We start from the raw sequence: 22,255 nt of genomic DNA, 5'->3' as shown, positions 1-22,255 counted from the left end.
AAACCAGAAGACGTCATCGTGGAGCAGAGTGATTCCTATTGGCTGATGCAGAGCGGGGCTCCATTGTGACGCCACAAGGCGGAAGTCAGTCAATGAGCTTTAGATTGAAACTTCCTCTGAGCAGCATGTGGGAGAAAATCATTTCCATTTCTTTTCTATTTCTGGGGGAAATTGGTGACTTGCAGGAAGGAAAAGGAAAGGAAGTGAATCCAGGGAGGCTGCAGATTCTGGAAAGGTTGGTCTCTCTCACTCTCTCTTTGCTCACTCAGCTTGACACATTTATTTGACTGGCTAAAAGAATGATCTATTTCCTGATGGTCACAATTAAAGGGATGGTTTCCCCAGGAGATGACTGATATTTAAAGGAACAGTAAATTAATAAAATGCATAGATATGTTGTTGGATTGTTATTTTGCACATATTTATGGTTTTCCAATGAATTACATGTGTTAATATTTCTGGTCTTGTAATATAGTGCTGTAGCTTTGTTATATATTTCCAAAGGTCATTGCAGCACAGAAGCCATCCATTCCGCAACTTCAGTCCATGCCAATTCTCTGTGGAGTAATCCAGTCAGTCCTATTCCCCTCTATAATCCCTCTTCGCCAGCAAATTAATTTCCTTCGAGTGTCCATCCAAGTTCAGTTTGAAACCATTGATCCTTTCTGCTTCCACCAGCCTCGTAGGCCGCAAGTTCCAGGACATGCTTGCTGCCCAATCAATCATCATCCACACATCGCCCAAGTACAAATGAGCAAGTAAAACAGTGCAGTGCAATACGCATAGATAGAAGATTTGTCAGGTTTAAATTTCTATTCCTAAATTGAGATGTTTGACCTTTGTAAACTCCTTTCACAGGATATTAGAAGGGGAGAATTTGCCGACAGAAATATCAAACCAAAAGTCACATTAAGATCTGACAGGATGATTCCAATTCCTCGAGACCTGAACATCATCATTCTTTGAATCGAGAAGAGGAAATGTTTGTCTGTTCTGTCTGATTCTGAGGTTTTAGACATCAGCGTGACTGGAAAAACACCAATACAAACACATTTCAATGAGAATTTTCAAGTTTTCCCCTGTCTGCAGAAAGAACTTTAACCAGCTACACATTTTGATGAAACATTACACCATTCACACTGGGGAGAAACCATACACAAATTCTGTGTGTGGACAGTTACATTTGATCCTCAGACCTGGAGAGACAGAAGGATTCTCGCACCATGGAGAAACCGTGGAAATGTGGTGACTGCGGGAAGGGATTCCGTTGTCCATCTGTGCTGGAAACGCATCGACGCAGTCACACTGGGGAGAGGCCGTTCACCTGCCCTAACTGCGGGAAGGGATTCATACGGTTAGCGAACCTGCAAACACACCAACGTGTTCACACTGGTGAGAGACCGTTCACCTGCTCTGAGTGTGCGAAAGGATTCACTCAGTTATCCCACCTGCTGATTCACCAGCGAGTTCACACCGGAGAGAAACCGTTCATCTGCTTGGAGTGTGGGAAAAGATTCAGTGATTCTTCCACCCTGCTGACACATGAGAGAGTTCACAGCGGGAAGAAACCATTCATCTGCTCTATGTGTGGGAAAGGTTTTGCACAGTCATCGAACCTGCATTCACACCAGCGAGTTCATACTTTGGAGAGACCGTTTATCTGCTGTGTATGTGGAAAGGGATTCACTCAGTCATCCAATCTAGTGACTCACCAGCAAGTTCACACTGGTGAGAGGCGGTTCACCTGTTCTGTTTGTGGGAAGGGATTCAGTCACTCAACCAACCTGTTGCGACACCGGCAAGTTCACACCGGGGAGAGGTCGTTTACGTGCTCTGCTTGTGGCAAGGGATTCAGTGATTCGTTCACTCTGCTGGCACATCAGCGAGTTCACACTGGAGAAAGGCCGTTCACCTGCTCTGTGTGTGGCAAGGGATTCACTCAGTCATCCAACCTGCTGACACATCAGCGACTTCACACTGGGGAGAGACCGTTCACCTGCTCTACCTGTGGGAAAGGATTCACTCGATTGTCCAACCTTTTGAGACACCAGCGAGTTCACAAGGGGTCGGAGTCTGCAGATATTGCGTCTGTTAATCACATCCAGGATTGAACCATGTTCATTCTGCTGGACTGGCCGAGCTTATAACTCTGCTTTCAGTGGGCTGATGCTCTTTGAGCCTGGGAGAGCACATTCCCACTAAAATTAACCACAAAAACTGATGAAGGACATTTATTTTATCCTGGACAGTAAGTAGTTTTTTTTCCTACCACTACAGATAAATATAAAATAAATACGTTTGTCTCTGTTCCTTTGAGTCTACAGCACAGGGCCAGGTCAGTCGGCTCAATTGGTCTGTGTCAGTATTGATGCTCCACATGAGCCTCCACCCACCCCTCTTCATCTCCCCCCATCAGCATCTCCTTCTATTCCTTTCTCCCTCATCTATGTATCTAGCTTCCCCTTCAATGAATTCCTGCTGTTTATCTCAACCACTCACTATGGTAGTGAGTTCCACATTCTCACCCCTCACTGGGTAAAGAGATTTCTCATGACATTTCTATTGGATTATTGAACATCTTCATCACCTTAAAGACTTCCACCATGTCACCCTTCAGTTTTCTCTTTTCCAGAAAAAAACAGCCCCAGCCTTTCCTGAGGGTGAAATGCTCTCAGTTCTGGTATTATTCTTGTGAATCTTTGTTGCACCTTTTCCGGTGACTCTATTTCCTTTTTCTAAATGGAGATCACCAATGTTGTCAGAGCTCCCGGTGTAGTCTAACCCTGGGTCTAAACAAGTTGAACATTTCCTCCCTGCTTTTCAATTCTGTCCCTCTGGAATGGAACCCTATATGTGAGCCCCGCACCTTAAGAAAGATGTGAAGTTCTCCAAGACGGTGTCGAGGAGATTTACGCGAATGATACCCGAGATGAAGGAATTCAGCTAGTTGGAGAGACTGGAGCAGCTGAAATTCCTCTCTTTAGATCACCTAGTCCCTGGGGAAGTGAAGGAGGCCATTTATCTCATTGAGTCCAGGCTGCAAAACATTCAGTCCCATTGCCCTGTTCCAGTCCATTAACCCGGCAAATGTATCTACCTCAAGGTTTTATAAATTTGTTCTTGGGATTTGGAGGTCACTGGCTGTGTCAGCATCTGTTGCTCATCCCTAATTGCCCTTGAACTGAGTGGCTTGCTAGGTCGTTTCAGTGGGGCAGCTAACAGTCAAGCGCATCGCAGTGGGTCTGGACTCACATGTAGGCCAGACCGAGTAAGGACGGCAGACTTCCTTCCCTGAAGGACATTTGTGAACCAGAAGGGTTTTTACGACAATCGGCAATGGTTTCATGGTAATCACATACTTTTAATTCAAGATTTTTTACACCGTGGTGAGATTTGAACCCAGAACCCCAAAGCTTGACTCTGGGTCTCTGGATTGCTAGTCTCGTGACAATATCACGACACCATCTCCTGGTTCAATTTCGTTTTGAAATTGTTCATCGTCTTCACTTCCAAAATTCTCATAATGTGGAGATGCCGGCGTTGGACTGGGGTGAGCACAGTCAGAAGTCTTACAACACCAGGTTAAAGTCCAACAGGTTTGTTTCGAATCACGAGCTTTCGGAGCGCTGCACTTCTTTCCTATAGTTTGCCTGTCAGACATGGACATGGGCAGCATGGTAGCATGGTGGTTAGCATAAATGCTTCACAGCTCCAGAGTCCCAGGTTCGATTCCCGGCTGGGTCACTGTCTGTGCGGAGTCTGCACGTCCTCCCCGTGTGTGTGTGGGTTTCCTCCGGGTGCTCCGGTTTCCTCCCACAGTCCAAAGATGTGCAGGTTAGGTGGATTGGCCATGATAAATTGCCCGTAGTGTCCTAAAAAAAAGTAAGGTTAAGGGGGGGTTGTTGGGTTACGGATATAGGGTGGATACATGGGTTTGAGTAGGGTGATCATTGCTCGGCACAACATCGAGGGCCGAAGGGCATGTTCTGTGCTGTACTGTTCTATGTTCTATATTGCTCAATTTAGGGGTCGAACGAGAGCTTTAGAATGTTTATTCCCTTCTACTGTTCTCACTCCCCTGTTTCGGAAGCCCAGGATTTCAACAATCTGCGAACCCTCGCAACACGCCTGTGACAGGGTGAGAGCGACTCTCTCTAGGGGTGATGGTGGCCTAGCGGTCCTGTCACTGGACAGGTAATCTGGAAACTGAGGCTCAAGCTCTGGGGACGTGGGTTCAAATCTCACGGCGACAGTTGGTGAATTTGGATTGAGTTCATTCATAAAGTTAGTCTCGGTAATGCTGGCCGTGACAACAGCTATCATCGATTTAAAAACCTACCCGGGTCACTTTTAGGGACGGTAAACCACTGGTTTTACCCGCTCCGGCCTACATGTGACTCCAGACCTCCTGCAATGTAGCTGACTATTAACCGCCATCTGAAATGGCTGAGCGAGCCACTCGGTCCATGGGCAATTAGGGATGAACAACAAATGCTGCCTCTTGTGAGCAACACCTACGTCCCATGGAAGAATTTTTTAAAAAACATGCTTGATGTGGATTGCTGCCCCTCAAGCAATCGCCTCTGACGTCAGGCTAGTGACCTATTCCAGCGGAAGAACAATCTATGGGAAACACCTGCAAGCTGATGCTGTGTCTGCCTCCTCTCTCGATGCAGGAAGCCTTCGGAGTCAGATCCTATTTGCTTTGCTGATGTTTCTCTCAATGGTTCTGCCGCCTCTTAAACATTAACCCCGCGTCCCTCAGCCCCTGCTCATTCTTCAGAACTATTGTCGTTCAGTCTCTATTACATCTCCCTATCCCTTCTGCTCAATCACATCCCCTCACACTTCTCTGTATTAAACTCCATCGGCCGCTTCAGACAAGGTTCAGGGGAGATTGAAGTGTTAAACTAAACTTACAGAGAAAATACTGCATTATTTAATATTTCACCCACAATTGACGATCACTCCCTCTCTTTAAACACACACGAGGCTGATAGAACAAAGGTGGAGATCATTTGGCCCATCATGCACAAGCTGGCCCTTTGGAAGAGCTAACCGGTTAATTCCATGGCCCTGCAATTTTCTTTTACCCATTTTAAAGTCCCCACCCTTAGCCCCCATTGCCGAAATATAACAATAAAACCCACCGTATAAATAACATGTATTTGACTGACAAATGTTGAAGTGTTGGTTTAGAGTCACTTATCTCAAGTTCCCATTTGAGCTTTCTGTCTCTCTCTCTCTTCCTCAAGTCAATGACATCCAGGCGATGGAGCTGAGGGCAGAATATAGCTGAGAATAACGGTGCCTCCGTCCCAGTTAAACTGCTGTGGGTGTCACACTAATAGACAGGACAGTGCTGGGGACTGGCTGGGAAATTAGCCTCCGATCCATTGGGGCACAAGATCAGTGTTTTCATAGAATTTACAGTGCAGAAGGAGGCCATTCGGCCCATCGAGTCTGCACCGGCTCTTGGAAAGAGCACCCTACCCAAGGTCAACACCTCCACCCTATCCCCATAACCCAGTAACCCCACCCAACACTAAGGGCAATTTGGACCCTAAGGGCAATTTATCCTGGCCAATCCACCTAACCTGCACATCTTTGGACTGTGGGAGGAAACCCACGCACACACGGGGAGGATGTGCAGACTCCGCACAGACAGTGACCCAAGCCGGAATCGAACCTGGGACCCTGGAGCTGTGAAGCATTTGTGCTAACCAACAATGCTACGGTGCTGCCCTGTTGATAATGTTGTGTTGATAATGATGTGACCCTCAGTGTTCAGTCAACAAGTCCAAAGTGGAGAGTCACAGGGACAGGACAACAAGCAGCTGAAGAGAAACCATTTGGATCCAGAACATTGTGCGTATCATTTTACACTGGTTGTCTTTGATCCTGAAATAACTTTCTGTGTTTTTATCCATTTCTGCTTCATCAATAAACTTTAATCAGTGATAACATTTAATGGGCAGCACGGTGACGCAATGGTTAGCATTGCTGCCTCACGGCGCCGAGGTTCCAGGTTCGATGCCGGCTCTGGGTCACTGTCCGTGTGGAGTTTGCACATTCTCCCCATGTTTGCATGGGTTTCACCCCCACAATCCAAGATGCGCAGGGTAGGCGGATTGGCCACGCTAAATTGTCCCTTAATTGGAAAAAATGAATTGGGTACTCTAAATTTTTTTTAAAAAGAAGAAAACTAAAGTAATAATGTTTAATTTGGCTCCGGGTTTCATCAGTAAATATATGCATTATAGAATCTCCAGTTCAGAAGGAGGCCATTTGACCCATCGAGTCTGCATCGACCCTTGGAAAGAGCACCCTACTTAACCCCACAATTCCACCCCATCCCTGCAACCCAGCAACCCCACCTAACCTTTTTGGACACTAAGGGCAATTTAGCCTGGTCGGCACATCTTTCGACTGTGGGAGGAAACTGGAGCCCCAGGAGGAAACAGGAGCAGTCGGAAGAAACCCATGCAGACACCGGGAGAACTTGCAGACTCTGCGCAGACAGTCACCCAAGTGAGAATCGAACCCGAGACCCTGGAGCTGTGAAGCTGTGCTGCCAAAAACAGATGAGAGGGGTTGGCAGGCTCTTGAATAGAAAGTGAGCCCCTCGAAGGTAACTGGCAAAAGAGCCAGAGAGGGAGATGAGATTTTATTTTTGATACAGCGATGTTCGAAAATGGGGTCAGGGAGTCAAATTACCCTTTCCCCAAACTCTGAAATGATTCGAAGTGATAACTCTTATTGGTGACAGTGGTTAGATTTTATTCAGTATAAATAAGAGCTGACACAGTCTAATGTCTGAGCAGTAGTATCAAAGTGCAGCAGCATTACCATTACACTCTGGGTAGAAGCACCATCTCCAGGTAAATGCTCCCTGCTCTGCCCCAGCTGCCATGGTCCCAGTTAGTGGAATATGTAAAACCTCAGCAAATTTCTGTGTTAGGGGAATCCTTTCTTCTACTTATTTTACATTGCACAGTAGGGGACCTTCAGTGGTTAGCACTGTTGCTTCACAGAGCCAGGGTCCCAGGTTCGATTCCCGGCTTGGGTCACTGTCTGTGTGGAGTCTGCACATTCTCCCCGTGTCTGCGTGGATTTCCTCCGGGTGCTCCGGTTTCCTCCCACAGTCCAAAGACGTGCAGGTTAGGTGGATTGGACATGGTAAATTGCCCCTTTGTGTCCATGTGTTAGGTGAGGTTCCTGGGTTATGGGGATAGGGTGGAGGTGTGGGCTCAGGTTGGGTGCTCTTTCAGGGACCGGTGTAGACTTTATGGGCCGAATGGTCTCCTTCTGCACTGTAAATTCTATGCTTTTGATCCATGGATGATTCGTGGGCCTGTACATTTAATGCAAGCAGCAGAAGTTACAGAAGAGAACACTCTGCTAGTCTCTGCTGGTTTTAAAAGGAGGAGCTTCAGACCAGAGGGAGATGGGGTGGGACTCAGTTTGATTGATTGGCTGATAGCCAATGAATTGGCCCAAAAGGCCGTACTCTGCCCGGTAACAGGTGGTGATTGGATCCCAAGGAGTTTCAGTTTGATTCTGGCAGCACACAGACGAGATCCTGCTACTCGCTCTCTGTGTCTTTCCAGAAATAGAACATAGAACAGTACAGCACAGAACAGGCCCTTCGGCCCTCAATGTTGTGCCGAGCCATGATCACCCTACTCAAACCCACGTATCCACCCTATACCCGTAACCCAACAACCCCCCCCTTAACCTTACTTTTTTATTAGGACACTACGGGCAATTTAGCATGGCCAATCCACCTAACCCGCACATCTTTGGACTGTGGGAGGAAACCGGAGCACCCGGAGGAAACCCACGCACACAGGGGGAGGACGTGCAGACTCCACACAGACAGTGACCCAGCCGGGAATTGAACCTGGGACCCTGGAGCTGTGAAGCATTTATGCTAACCACCATGCTACCCTGCTGCCCACAAATGCTGTGAGTGCTGTATTTCTGAACTTGCAGAGAACCTGAATGAATTTATCTACAGGAAAACCATTACAGCTGTAAACAAAGACGCAGGATCCTCCTTCTCTCTCCCTTGCCATCTCTCTCTTCCTCTCCCTCTCCCTCCCTCATCCTCTCTCTCGGGAAAGGCCTGTGCGTGCTGTATTCTGAAACGACAGAGACCTGGATGAATCCACAATAAAAACCACAAACTGAAAGCAAAGTTTGAAGAGAAGTAAGATGCTGGAAACCACCATCTGAAACAAAGACTTTTTTCCCTTCCATTTATGATTTTATTTTACCCCTTTCTTCTCCTCTGTGTTTGTCTGTCGTGTGTGTGTGTATGTAGAGAGTGGGGGGAAAATTAAAGTGGGGAATTAGAAATTACATAATAGTTAACCAGTTGTGTTTGCTGCATATTTCTTCGTAGTTCTTGTTATCAATAAACAATAATTATGTTTACAAACCTCATTTTTTTAAATAAATGTTTTTATTCTCCATTTTCACATTTTCCTTCCAAAATTTACACCCCACACACAGACAGTAAACGGTAACAAATACAAAATCAATCCCCTTAACAATAACAACGATCCCATCCTCCCACCACCCCAAACAACGGTCCACCTGTCAATATATGCATCCAATAAAGCACGGTGGAAACAAAAAACAAAGGAGAAAAAGAAAAAAGGAGTCTGGGACTGCCCATGGTCACCATAGAGTCCACCCCCCCCCCCCCCCTCACACACACAAACACAATACCGTCCAACCTCTGAAAGAGTGCTGTACATGATACCCAAGAGTTGTAAACCCCTCCTCCCCAACTCCTCCCGTCCACTGCCTCTTGTAAAACTCCTTCCCCCTAACCTCGGTTCCTTCCCCCCAACTTTCCATCCCGGCTAGACCACTCGGACCCTGTTCTGCTAGGCTCCGATGGCCGCAGCCCCTCCCCCCACTTCACTCCCGTTCACTGGCCGGCTTAGACCGGCCAGCATGGAGGCCCCCGCCATGTCCCTTGCCCGACCCTAGGAAAGCTCAAAAATCCCCTTTTAGCGCACAAACCCCACATATCCACCTACACCCCAAAGAGCCCTCACTTTGAGTGAAAGTCCCATCACTTCCCTTGTCCAAATATATACAACACCGGCTCCTTTAGCCCGCACGCAGTGAAACAAACAGACAAATAAAAAGAAAGTATAGTCATGAGGTTACGTTGGCACATGGCCATTTCTCAGTTCTGCCACTGTCCTTCTGCCTTCACAAACTCCTCCGCTGCCTCCGCCGTTCCAAAATAAAAGTCCATGAGCTTGTAAATCACCCTCAGCTTCGCTGGATATACAATGCCGCATTGCACCTTGCTAATGTACAGTGCCCTCTTCACCCGGTTGAAAGCAGCCCGCCTCCTCGCCAGCTCCACCGTAAAGTCCTGGTATAGACGTATACCGGCTCCAGCCCACTGCACCACCCGCTTCTGCTTGGCCCAGCACAGGACCTTCTCCTTCACACTGTACCTACGGAAGCACAAAGTCACTACCCTTGGCGGCTCACTCGCCTTTGGTACAGGCCTCTGCGACCGATGAGCCCGATCCAGCTCATGTCGGGAGGGATCCTCCCCCTCCCCCAATAGTTTCGCCAGCATCGCAGCAAAATACTCAGTCGGCCTCGGCCCTTCAACTCCTTCAGGCAGCCCCACAATCCTCAAATTCTGTCGCCTGGATCTGTTTTCCAGGTCTTCCATTTTTCCTCGCAGATCCTTATTAATCTCCATCGCCTTCCGCATCTCCTTCCCCATTGACGTAAGTTGATCACCGTGCTGCGATAATGTCTCCTCCACTTCCTTCAGCGCCTCCCCTTGCTCCCGCACCTCCGCCACTGCGCTCGCCAACTCCGTCGTCACCGGGGAAATCGCATCCTCCACCAGCACACTCAAAACCTCCCTCATCTCCTTCCTCATTGTCTCCATGTATTTTGTAAACTGCCTTTCGAATTCCGCAGCCATTACCTTGGTTATTTCTTCAGCCGTAAGCAATGCGGCCTCCCCTGATGCTCCAGCCTCCATTTTCCTTGGTGACCCCACGGTGACCTTTCTACTCCCTGATGAATTTTCAGATGTTTTCACAGCCGTTTTCTTACTGGACCTCGACATATCCCTTCCCTGTGCTTCCTCCTGGCCTTCACCGCCTTCGCTGCCCCTAGGACCGGGCGTCAATCCTCGACAATGCCGTTCTCGAACGGGAGCCCTCCAACGCGCAGCTGCCTCCTGCCCGCCGTCACCGGAAGTCGTTTACAAACCTCATTACTGTAATTATTGGGCAGCCATGGGCCAACTAAGTATTATTGGTTAATTCACTTGTGTTGTGACTTCGAGTCAGGTGGGGCTGGAATTGACCGCCCACTAGTCCAGGGTCTTGTAACACGATGGAGAATGATTTAACCCAATCATTGCTGAGCTAACATTTGATTGGACCAATTACAAAACCTGTCATTGAACCATCTGTACCCGCCCAAGCCACGTCAAACTCTCAAACAATTGTCTTCCCCACGCTCCGTCCCCGGTACAGGGAGTCAGCATCCCCATGCCAAGCAGTGAAAACATGGTGGCCTTGACACCCAGGTGTTGTCTAGGATTCCAGGCACTCTTGTTTTCTCTGTCCTCTGGGAGCTGGTTATCTCCCTGTTCCCACACAGCAAGTCGTCTGTTCTCGGCTCTGCTCGATTTCTGCTGGAGTTTGGTCCCTTTTACACCTTTCGGATCAATAAAACATTTGGTCAGTGAAGACCCAAACCACAATTTCCCATCCTGTCACCTGCCAACCATCCTTACCCAGAGCGTAATCACAACAGGAATAAAAACAGGAGAAGTGTAACAATCACATTCAAAATAAATCCACAGCTAGTCAAAGAATTTTAGTTTAATGTTTGTTAATCAACAAAGGGTCCCCCAGGATTCTTACAATCCACACCTTGAGGGGGGCAGTACTCTCTCTGAATCCAGTTCAGTTCTGGCCCCACCTGGGTTAACATAAACTCGATCTTTTCTTCTGAAGGAGCACAGTGTGTTCTGGATTACTCGTACGTAAGGACATATACTTCCAGCATCTGATCGAGCATGGATGTCAAAGATTCTTCAGCTCTCTCTTTACCCCTAATCCAACTTGTGGACAGTCCTCACTGAGTATTATTCCCCAATTTATTCACTTTGTGACCATGACCAGTATATTTAATTGAATCCTGGTTGTTTTAAAGTCATTTTCCGCGTTGATGATGTCAACACGTTCTCTCAATCTCCTGGCCACATTAACCATTTCATTCATGGTGTTTGTCAAGTGGATATGTTTGGGATCCAGTCTTCATCTTGAAATTATATGTTATTTGTTTCACATGGAACAAATCACATCTGCACATCGGTAGCCCGATATCAGACCACATATTTCTAACTTTCAAGTGCCTTTGTCGCCAAGATCGAAGTGGATTTCTGTCTTTCTTTATCACCCCCTGTTACGGTCCCCCTATTTCAGGCAGTTGCCAGGCTGCAAAATGTAGTTTTCTTTGATTCAAAGTTCACCAGTCAGGATGCAGATATCTCCAAGAGAAAGCAATCAACTTATTGATTAACTCACCTACAGACTTCCAGACTTGAATAGAATTTAGGTGGAGACCCGATTGGATTGGATTTGTTTATTTTAACGTGTACCAAGGTACAGTGAAAAGTATTGCTCTGCGTACAGTCCAGATAGATCATTCCATACATGAAAAAAAACAAATGGCAAACATAAATACACAATGTAAATACATAGACACAGACATCGGGTGAAGCCTGCAGGAATGCAGTACTACTCAGTAGAGAAGAGATCAGATCAGTCCTTACAAGGTTCATTCAGGAGTATGGTAACACCGGGAAGAAGCTGTTTCTGAATCTGTTAGTTCTCAAGACTTTTGTATCTCCTGCCTGATGGAAGAAGTTGGAAGAGTGAGTAAGCCAGGTGGGAGGGATCTTTGATTATGCTCCCTCCTTTCCCAAGGCAGCAGGTGGAGGCAATGGATGGGAGACGGGTTCGCGTGATGGACTGGACTGCGTTCATGACTCTGTTATTTCTTACGGTCCTGGGCCGAGCAGTTGCCAGACCAGGTTGTGATGCAGCCCGATAGGATGTTTCCAATGGTGCAGCTGTAAAAATTGGTACGTGTCCGAGGACATGCCGAATTTCCTTAGTTTCCTGAGGAAGTATAGTCGCTGTTGTGCTTTCTTGGTCGTGGTGTCGACGTGGGTGGACCAGGACAGATTGTTGATGATGTGCACACCTAGGAATTTGAAGCTGTCAATCATCTCCACCTCAGCACCATCGATGCTGACAGGGGTGTGAACAACACTTTGCTTTCTGACGTCAGTGACCAGCTCCTTAGTTTTGCTGACATTGAGGAGAAATTGATGTTACACCACTCCACTGGGTTCTCTATCTCTCTGACGCATGTACTCTGGCATGGTGGTGAAATTTGAATTCAATACAAATCTGGAATTAAAATTCTAATGTCATTAAAGAAAACATCTGGTTCACTAATGTCCTTCAAGGAAGGAAATCTACCGCCCGAACACGGTCTGGCCTACATGTGACCCCAGACCCACATGGCGACATGGTTGACTCTTAACTGCCTCCCCCCCCCCCCCCCCCCCACTGAAATGGCCGAGCAAGCCACTCATTTCAAGGGCAATTAGGGATGAGCAACAAATGCTGGCCAAGTCAGCAATGCCCACAATAGCGAATTTAAAGAAGTGAATCCCTTCCCACATTCAGTGCAGGTAAACAGTCTCTCCCCAGTGTTAACTCACTGGTGTCTAAGCTGCATGACTGAGTGAATGCTTTCCCACACACATAGAAAAGGTGAGCGGCCCCTCCCCACGGGGTATGAACTTGCAAGTGTGCCTTCCCACACTCTCAACCTCTCCGAGATGTGTGAGCAGATCCATTGACTGAGTGAATCCCTTTCCACACACTGATATATTCACACCTGGGAGAGACCGTTCACTGGCTCAAAGTCTTTGCAGCTCCAATGAGGACAGGCTTCCCTTCACGGTGTTCACATATCCAAGGTCTCTCCATAGTGCAGGTGTCCTTGTATCTCTCTGTGTTCAGTGAACAGTTGATGCCTCATCCAGACACCTTACACGTGAATGGGTACCACAGTGAACGGTACCTCCTCACAGTGAACGGTGTGTTCTTTTTTCAACTGCGTAACTGATTAAAATGAGTGCTCTAGAACATTCTCATTTGGATGTACTCGGAGCTTTAACAGTCAGTCTGATGTTTAAAGTATTTTGAAGCGGACAGAACAGACAGCTATTCCTCCTCAATTCAAAGGCCGATGACATTTGTTATGGGCCAGGGTTTAGAGAACCCCAAAGTGTATCATGGAGTTCAACTGACCCACAACTTTTAATAGATTGTGGTTATGGGGAGCACACGGGCCTACCTTACAGGTGTGATGCACCAGAGATCCACAGTACTTTTAAATTAAAACAATGTTTGTTTATGAAAGCAGGTAAGACTTTATAAACCCACAGTAAACATCTTAACTATTAAAATGATAATCGCTTATTGTCACGAGTAGGCTTCAAACGAAGTTACTGTGAAAAGCCCCTAGTCGCCACATTCCGGCGCCTGTTTGGGGAGGCTGGTACAGGAATCGAACCGTGCTGCTGGCCTGCCTTGGTCTGCTTTCAAAGCCAGCGATTTAGCCCTGTGCTAACACCAATCCTCCCCACAGATACAATATTCTATAAGTAAACCTTAATCTTTCCTTATTGGCGCGGTTTCAATTCCCGTACCAGCCTCCCCGAACATGCGCCGGAATGTGGCGACTCGGGGCTTTTCACAGTAACTTCACTTGAAGCCTACTCGTGACAATAAGCGATTTTCATTTCATTTTCATTTCGTTAACATCCATAAGACAAAAGACCCTATTTAACACAGAGATCAGGTTTAAATTCACGACTGAGAGCAGTCAGCACTTTGAAATCACCAAATTCATCTGGAGCCACTTTAGTTTGCAGAGAGATCCTTATACAGCTCATTGCTTTGCCTGCAGTTATCCAGCTCTCAAAACAAAACTAAAACACACACTGTAGCAAACAGCCTAAAATTAAAGTAAAGCAGACAGACAGCCCAGCTCCACACACACTCTGACATCACTGATAAACACCCATTTCTTAAAGGTACATCCACTACAGCTATTTTATAAACACCCATTTCTTAAAGGTACTCTCACATGATACATTCCATTCCCATTCATCGAATGATTGTTGATCCTGACATGACATTTGCTCCGAGATTTCTGTCTGCAAATCCTCCCCTTCTAATATCCTGTAAAAGGAGTATACAAAAGTCAACACTGTCAACAGAGGACAGAAATTCAGAATAAACAATCCTAGTTTCTATGGAATATTCACAGAATCCTTATGCTGCAGAAGGAGGCCATTTGGCCCATAGAGTCTGCACTGACACTTGGAAAGAGCACCCTACCTAGGCCCATGCCCCCAACCTATCCCCGCAACCTGGTAACCCCACCTCACATTTTGGACAAAAAATCCATTTCAAGTACCAGCTGCAAGTCTAGGTGTCTTTGGGAGACTAAAACTAAACTGCCTGTTACAAATCTGACTCCTCCCATTAATTACAGCATCTTTATCCCACGTAGATCCCATGACCTACTTACCTAAGTCTAAACACAATGTCTCAAATTATCTACTCTCCAGGGAATCTCCAGCAATCATTACAAAATTCCATTAGGCTTCATGTCGGTAAACACATACATGGTTGGAATGAATGATGATCTCACTTTTATGACATCCTAATTGCACCTTTTGCAGACAGAGTCTGCCTGTGTGTTACAGCAGGATTTTTAAAAAATGCAACTGATATACGTTAAGTCAGGCTTTTAATAACATTACTGCAACAGATATATCATACAATCTATATTTTCAAAATCCTGCATTCATCACTTGATGCTTGGGGGTTAAGAGGCACTTTAATTGGACAGAATGTTGTCATGTCCTGGAACTCGCTGCCTATGAGGATGGTCGAAGAAGACATAAGCAGTGATTTATTTCTCTGATAAAGGCTGTGGGCCTAATCCTGGCTGCTGAAAACTTTCCTGAGGGGATCTAAAACAGAAAGTTCTTTCATAGAACTTACAGTGCAGGAGGCCATTCGGCCCATCGAGTCTGCACCGGCTCTTGGAAAGAGCACCCTACCCAAGTTCAACACCTCCACCCTATCCCAATAACCCAGTAACCCCACCCATAAACTAAGGGCAATTTTGGACACTAAGGGCAATTTATCATGGCCAATCCACCTAACCTGCACAAATATGGAAATTGTTCCAAGACTCGGAGCAATCTAACAGCTGAAACTGGGTGGGCACTTGAAGGAAATAAACATAGTAAGAAGTCTTACAACACCAGGTTAAAGTCCAACATGTTTGTTTCAAACACTAGCTTTCGGAGCACTGCTCCTTCCGAAGGACTTTAACCTGGTGTTGTAAGACTTCTTACTGTGCTCACCCCAGTCCAACGCCGGCATCTCCTCATCATGGAAATAAACATGGCAGGGCAATGGGTATATAGAGGCGGAATGGGAATGACGGGATTGCTCTACAGAGAGTCCCTATTGACTCGAGTTGCCAAAAGCACTATTTCTTAATGCCCCTATTTGGAAACATAGTATATTAATTGACTGTCCCCATAAATGTTTGGCATCCATATGGGACAAACTTTAAATTCCAGATTGTATTAATTTAATGGATTTGAGCCCATGTCCCCAGAACATTCTCCTGTCTCTCTGGGTAACTAATGCACTGACATTGTCACTGGGTCAGTGTCTACCCCCCTGGTCTCGATGAGGTTGTGGAGAGAAGCCGGAAGTGACGGATAGTGAGAGTGGAGAATGTTCATTGTTACACATTCGGCTCTGGGGCCCCACTCGGGATTTGCAAACCCCGCCCCCCGACACTGACCTCTCACCTGACACCTCACAATGCCCGGAGAATGATTGATGGCAGTACCAGGCCAATATCAGGAGAGGAGGCGGGGCTGGAGGAGCGACTGGGAGGTCCTCCGACCAATCGGAGTGAATGAGGGGGCGGGACTGAGTGAAGCATGCGCAGTGTGATTAGTGACGGTTTTTAATAGGAATTTTTTTTCTCGGATCCACAATCCACAAAGGTGAGGATGGCGGGGCGACTGGGGCGATATGTGAGGCGGGGAGTTGAAAATGCCTTGTAAGCATGTTATATAAACCATAAACCCCTGTGAAGGAATCCACCGGCACACAGGTTTACCCCCCCCTCGCGCCCGTTGCACACAGCAGCGGTGCAGCTTCCTCCCAGTTTACCTGGGTTAATCGCCGCCATCTCTATTGGGGGCACTAGCAGCAGGGTGTATGCGGAGCCGCCATCTTTCTTAGGGGCAATATTTTTGACATTCCTCTCAGTGAACAAATTGTCCATCAAACTGCTTCTTCACCCTTTCACTTCCAATTTATTAATGATGAGGCAGAACAACGAGGTCGGTGACAATGATTAGTATTCATATTGTGTCTTTAACAGAATAAAACAATCCAGGTCGTTTCACAGAAAGGTGACAAAGTAGCATTTTGACTTTGAGCCACATGAGATATTCGGACTGGTCACCAAAGGTTTGGTCAAAGCATTAGGTTTTATAGAAAGCGGAGGAGGTGGACAGGCAGAGAGGCTTAAAGAGGACATTCCAGGGCAGCACGGTGGCACAGTTGCTTCACGGCGCCGAGGTCCCAGATTCGATCCAGGCCCTGGGTCACTGTCCGTGTGGATTTTGCACATTCTCCTGTGTTTGCGTGGGTTTCACCCCCACAACCCAAAGATGTGCAGGGTAGGTGGATTGGCCACGCTAAATTGCTCCTTAATTGGAAAAATGAATTGGGTACTCTAAATTAATTTTTTTTTTAAAGAAGACATTCCAGAGCTTGCGACTGAGTCAAGTGAAAGAATGATCAGCAATGGAGGAGCTATTAAAAATCAGGATTGTTCAAGAAGCTGGAATTAGATGGAATAGATTGGCTGCAGCAGATAAACAGAGAGTAAGGTGGAGTCGGCCTATGTTACTGAGGAGGAAAAGGTGGTCTTGGTGACGATGTGACTATGTAGTGAAAAGATCTACTCGGGGTTGAATATGACAACCATGGTTCTGAACAATTCGATTCTGCCTCAGACAGTCAACAGAAAGAAGAGTGGAGATGGTGGTTAGAGAATGAGGTTTGTGGTGGGGACTGGAGACAATGGCTTCAGTCTCCCCAGTATTTAATTGATGGAAAATTTCTGCTCCTGCAGTACTGGATGTCGGACAAGTCAGGACAGTGTGTGTTGGAGGGGAACTTGGAGGTGATGACCTTCACATGCACCTACAACCCTGATCGATCTAGATGTTGGAGGGTGAGGGGTTAAGACATTCTGTCAGTGTTCTGGTCAAGCTCGAGAATCCCTCTCCTTTACCCTTTGGTTCTTCCAGCTCCTTCCCTCTCACCCCTGCAATAAATATTGGATGATAAGGGCAGCACGGTGGCGCAGTGGGTTAGCCCTGTTGCCTCACGGTGCCGAGGTCCCAGTTTCGATCCCGGCTCTGGGTCACTGTCCGTGTGGAGTTTGCACATTCTCCCCGTGTTTGCGTGGATTTCACCCCCACAACCTAAAAGGTTGTGGCAGGGTAGGTGGATTGGCCACGCTAAATTGCCCCTTAATTGGAAAAAATGAATTGGGTACTCTAAATTTATAAAAAAATATAAAAGAAAAAAATAAATAAATACTGGATGATGTGTAGGACCGGCCAGGGTGACAAATTCCCTTCCCTCAAGGACATCAGTGAACCAGTTGGGTTTTTATGACAATCCAGCAGTTTTCATGGTCACTTTATCCTCGTTCCGGCCTCACAAATGACCAGATTTACTCAGCTCAATTTCACAACCTGCCTTTGTGTTTTTGTGGGTTCTCTCTCATTTCCTTTTATCTGTCTTAGATCAAATTCACAGGGTGTTAGAAGGGGAATATTTGCAGTTGGAAAGATGAAATGAAACATCACGTCAGGATCTGAAAGAGTCGCCCAATTCATCGTAACTTGAATATAATTGGAATTTGAACATGGAAGGAAAAAGCAACGTTCGCAGTGGGGAGAAAGCGTATAAGTGTTCTTTGTGTGGACGAGGATTCAACCGATCGTCTGGCCTGTCAAAACATAAATGCAGTCATGATGGAGAGAAGCCGTGGAAATGTGGGGACTGTGGGAAGGGATTCAATTATCCATCAGTGTTGGAAACTCATCAACGAGTTCACACCGGGGAGAGGCCATTCACCTGCTCGGACTGTGGAAGGGGATTCACTAAGTCATCCACCCTGCTGACACACCAGCGAACGCACAGTGGGGAGAGGCCGTTCATCTGCTCTGTGTGTGGGATGGGATTCACTCAGTCATCCACCCTGCTGACACACCAGCGAATACACACTGGGGAGAGGCCATTCACCTGCTCTGAGTGTGGGAAGGGATTCACTCACCAATCGACCTTGCTGACACACCAGCGAGTTCACACTCGGCAGAGACCATTCACCTGCTCCGAGTGTGGGAAGGGATTCATTAATTTATCCAACCTGATGACACACCAGCGAGCTCACACTGACGAGAGACCTTTTAAATGTCTGGACTGTGGGAAGAGTTATAAAACCTCTCAGGAACTAATGTTCCATCAACAGGTTCACACTGGCGAGAGACCGTTCAGGTGCTCTCACTGCGGGACTGGGTTCGCGCGATCATCTCATCTCACTGTGCACCAGCGCACTCACATGGGAGAGAGGCCGTTCACCTGCTCCGAGTGTGGGGAGGCATTCACTCAATCATACACCCTGCTGAGACACCAGCGAGTCCACACTGGGGAGAGACCGTTCACCTGCGGCAAGTGTGGGAAGAGATTCACTCAGTCATCCGCTCTGCTGAGACACCAGCGGGTTCACACTGGGGAGAGGCTGTTCACCTGCTCTGATTGTGGGAAGAGATTCACTCAGTCGTCCAACCTGCTGACACACCAACGTGTTCATTCCGGGGAGAGGCCGTTCACCTGCTCCAAGTGTGGGAAGGGGTTTACTCAGTCATCCAACCTGCTGAGACACCAACAAGTTCATAAGTAACTGCAGTGGTTGGATTTTATTGTTAATCACTTTGAGAACTGAGGCCTGTTCATTGGGGTCTGTTTCTGCTGATGTTAATAAATTTCAGGCCAGTCATAGAGGCTAATATTCTGGACGAAAATCAATACGTCACCTTTGTGTTAAAAATTGTGTACTGTGTCCTTTTAATATATTTGAAGGGTTCTCCTTTTGAATGTTTCTCCCCCTCTGCCTCCTCCATCCACCCCTCCAACAACAAATGGAGGAGCTCATGGAGCTTCTGTCTCACTAATATCGAGACAATCTGATCAGCTGCCTCAGCCACTTCCCTCCCTTCCGCTCGCCCACCAGACCAAACTGTCTCTAAAACTCCCCCTTTTCCAAGCTCTGAATTCACATCTTTCTCCAGCTGCCCTCCTATCTAATGTGTTGTTAGGTGAATTGGACATTCTGAATTCCCCCCCTGTGTACCCGAACAGGCGCCGGAATGTGGCGACGAGGGTCTTTTCACAGTAACGTCATTGAAGTATTAATGTAAGCCTACCTGTGACAATAACAGATTATTATTATATGTATCTCCTGTTAAACCCTCTCATTGCTCATCTTGTCCATAAGGCCTGATGCATTCTCCCTTTACCCTTTTCCCAACAAACTACTGATCACCCAACTTCTCCACGTTATCTGATATTGTTAATGGTTTTGTCTCTTCTGGTCCTGTCCGTCCCACCTTTGAATTCACCCTCATCATCCAACCTAAAAAAAAACCCTTGAAGGGCAGCACGGTGGCGTAGTGGTTAGCACAGCTGCCTCACGGCGCCGGGGTCCCAGGTTCAATCCCGGCCCTGGGTCACTGTCCGTGCGGAGTTTGCACATTCTCCCCGTGTCTGCGTGGGTTTCACCACCGCAACCCAAAGATGTGTAGGTGAGGTGGATTGGCCACGCTAAATTGCCCCTCAATTGGAAAAAATGAATTGGGTAATCAAAATTTTAAAAAACCCTTGACACTACTGTGGTTTCAAACTGCCGCCCCCATCTCCGCACTCCCCTTCCTCTCTTTGTACTTGGTGTCCCCAAAGGATCTGTCCTCGGCCCCTCCTCTTTCTCATCTCCACGCTGCCACCAGGTGACATCATCCAAAAGCACCGGGTTAGTTTTCACATGGACACTGACAACACCCAGCTCTACCTCACCCCCATCCCTCTCCATTCCTCCACTGTTACTAAATTATCAAACTGCTTATCCCGCATCCAGTACTGGATGAACAGAAATTTCCTCCAATTACAAATTGGTAAGATGGGGGGGGGGGGGGGGGGGGGCATGTGATGTGAGGGCGGGAGCAGCTGCAAATTTTCGCCGGCTCTGTCTCCACCCGTCTTTTAATCCTTTATTTTATCCTTGTGCTCATTTCATAGAAGCCTTTCCTTGGGGCGTATGCTTGGTAAGATGTCCCTGGATGATCCTGGCTGGAGTTTTGCGAGGAGGAGCTGAGTGAAATCGTGTGATTGAGGTGGTTGGAGTTGGCTGGGGCAGGGCCCGGCTTGCAGTGGCGCTGTTGCTGATGAGCAGGGCTTGCGCCCCAGCGGTGCAATGGGCATTGGGGTGATGACAGCCCCTGGGAGTCTCGATCTGGGTGGTGACCTGGCTCCGTGTAGCAGGTCTTTGGAGTGTAAACCTGGGAGAAGGGTAGAGGTGCAGGGGAGAATCTCTGCATTTAATGGAGCACTTTCTCTGGTTTAAGGCCCGCCTTCAGTCCATTGAGATCCTACTGCATGGCATGTCGCTTAACCTGACGGTTTCGGGAAGCAAGTGCCAGACAAGGTGTGTCCACGTGTCTGGTTTCCGTCGGGAAGCGAGAGGCGAATTTCTGACTGAGTTTGAAGATTGGCTGCCATGCTTTAGGAATCCTGATGTGGAGGCTGGATGGATCACGTTTGATGGAGCACGATGTATCGGTCTTCAAGGCTTATGATCTGTTCCCCCTACACTTTTTCAATAATCCTGGACGTTGCTCCCTTGTGATTATGATGCTGATTTTACATTGTTGTCTTTTCTCCTGCAAGGGTGGGCGAGATGTGTGCATGAGGGTTAAATCCATCTGTAATCCTGCTCGAGTAAAAACCATATGAAGCCAAGGGGAGACAGTGGCATGGTGGTAACGTCCCTGGACTAGCAATCCAGAGACCCAGGGCAGACGGTGGAATTTGAATTCAATAAAACATCTGGAATTAATAAAGTCTAATAAACCCATTGTCGATGCAATAAACTCATCTGGTTCACTAATGACCTTTAGGAAAGGCAATCTGCCGTCCTTACCCGGTCTAGGCCTACATGTGACTCCAGACCCACAGCAATGTGATTGACCGTTAAATGCCCTCGGGGGTGGGCAATAAATCCTGGGCCCAGCCAGCGATGCTCACATCCCATTACAAAAAGGAAAAAAAAGCTAACGTACAAAGAATATTACATGATATGTGGTCTGTGTGCAGTTTCACTCTTTTTTAATGTGCGGTTCTCTTTGCATTATGGGAGGGGAGTGTACTTTGGACTTCCCATCTCTTGTCGATAGTGAAGGTGAGTGGATGGGTCATGAGTGGATGGTTGCTGTGGAGTTGGGTGGTAGGGTTAGTTACGTCCTCAGCAAGATTGAGGATAGTCCCCCAGTTAGAGCTAATCTGCAGTAGTTCTGGTAGGCACGGAGTGAAAGGCTGAAAAAGCCACTACTGTGGCGGACGAAACAAACCTCCCAGCCCAAGACTGTCGGGAATCGCGGGTCCGGTTCTGGGAGCTACATTTGAAGGTCCTGCTACCGAGCTACAGCATGCTCACTGTGGGAACTCGTATTCAATGAAGCCACAGGGAGATAATTCAGCGATACCCCGTGGTCCCCGTGAGGGTTATCACAACCCTTTCCCCTCAAGTCCCAATCATCCACCTCCCCCCCCCCCCCCCCCCCCCACCCAACGGTAATGAGGCCTCTTTCGTCGCTTGGCACAAAGTCTCGAGTCGGTGGCAGGTGGAACCGGATATGGGTGGAGGGGAGGGGAGTGGGGATCGCCGCTTCCTCGTTGAGTGCCAAAGGGCCACAGACGGAGGCTCCTCT

The 22,255-nt window shown here is 47.4% G+C and overlaps 1 protein-coding gene across 1 annotated transcript; it reads left to right on the top strand.

Annotated features, from left to right (window-relative positions):
- Positions 1-8: 8 nt before the first annotated feature.
- On the top strand, positions 9-20,030 carry LOC119951328 (gastrula zinc finger protein XlCGF57.1-like). Its single transcript, XM_038774440.1, has 3 exons — positions 9-235; positions 859-2,065; positions 18,165-20,030. Exons 2-3 carry the CDS (start codon positions 1,224-1,226, stop codon positions 19,174-19,176), a joined length of 1,854 nt encoding a protein of 617 aa, XP_038630368.1. The 5' UTR covers positions 9-235; positions 859-1,223; the 3' UTR covers positions 19,177-20,030.
- The last annotated feature ends 2,225 nt before the right edge of the window (positions 20,031-22,255 follow it).

The sequence above is a fragment of the Scyliorhinus canicula genome, chromosome 17, assembly GCF_902713615.1.
Source record: "Scyliorhinus canicula chromosome 17, sScyCan1.1, whole genome shotgun sequence".
Lineage (NCBI taxonomy): Eukaryota > Metazoa > Chordata > Chondrichthyes > Carcharhiniformes > Scyliorhinidae > Scyliorhinus > Scyliorhinus canicula.
The sequence above is the reverse complement of the archived record's forward strand: the minus strand, read 5'-3'. Positions and strand labels throughout refer to the sequence as shown.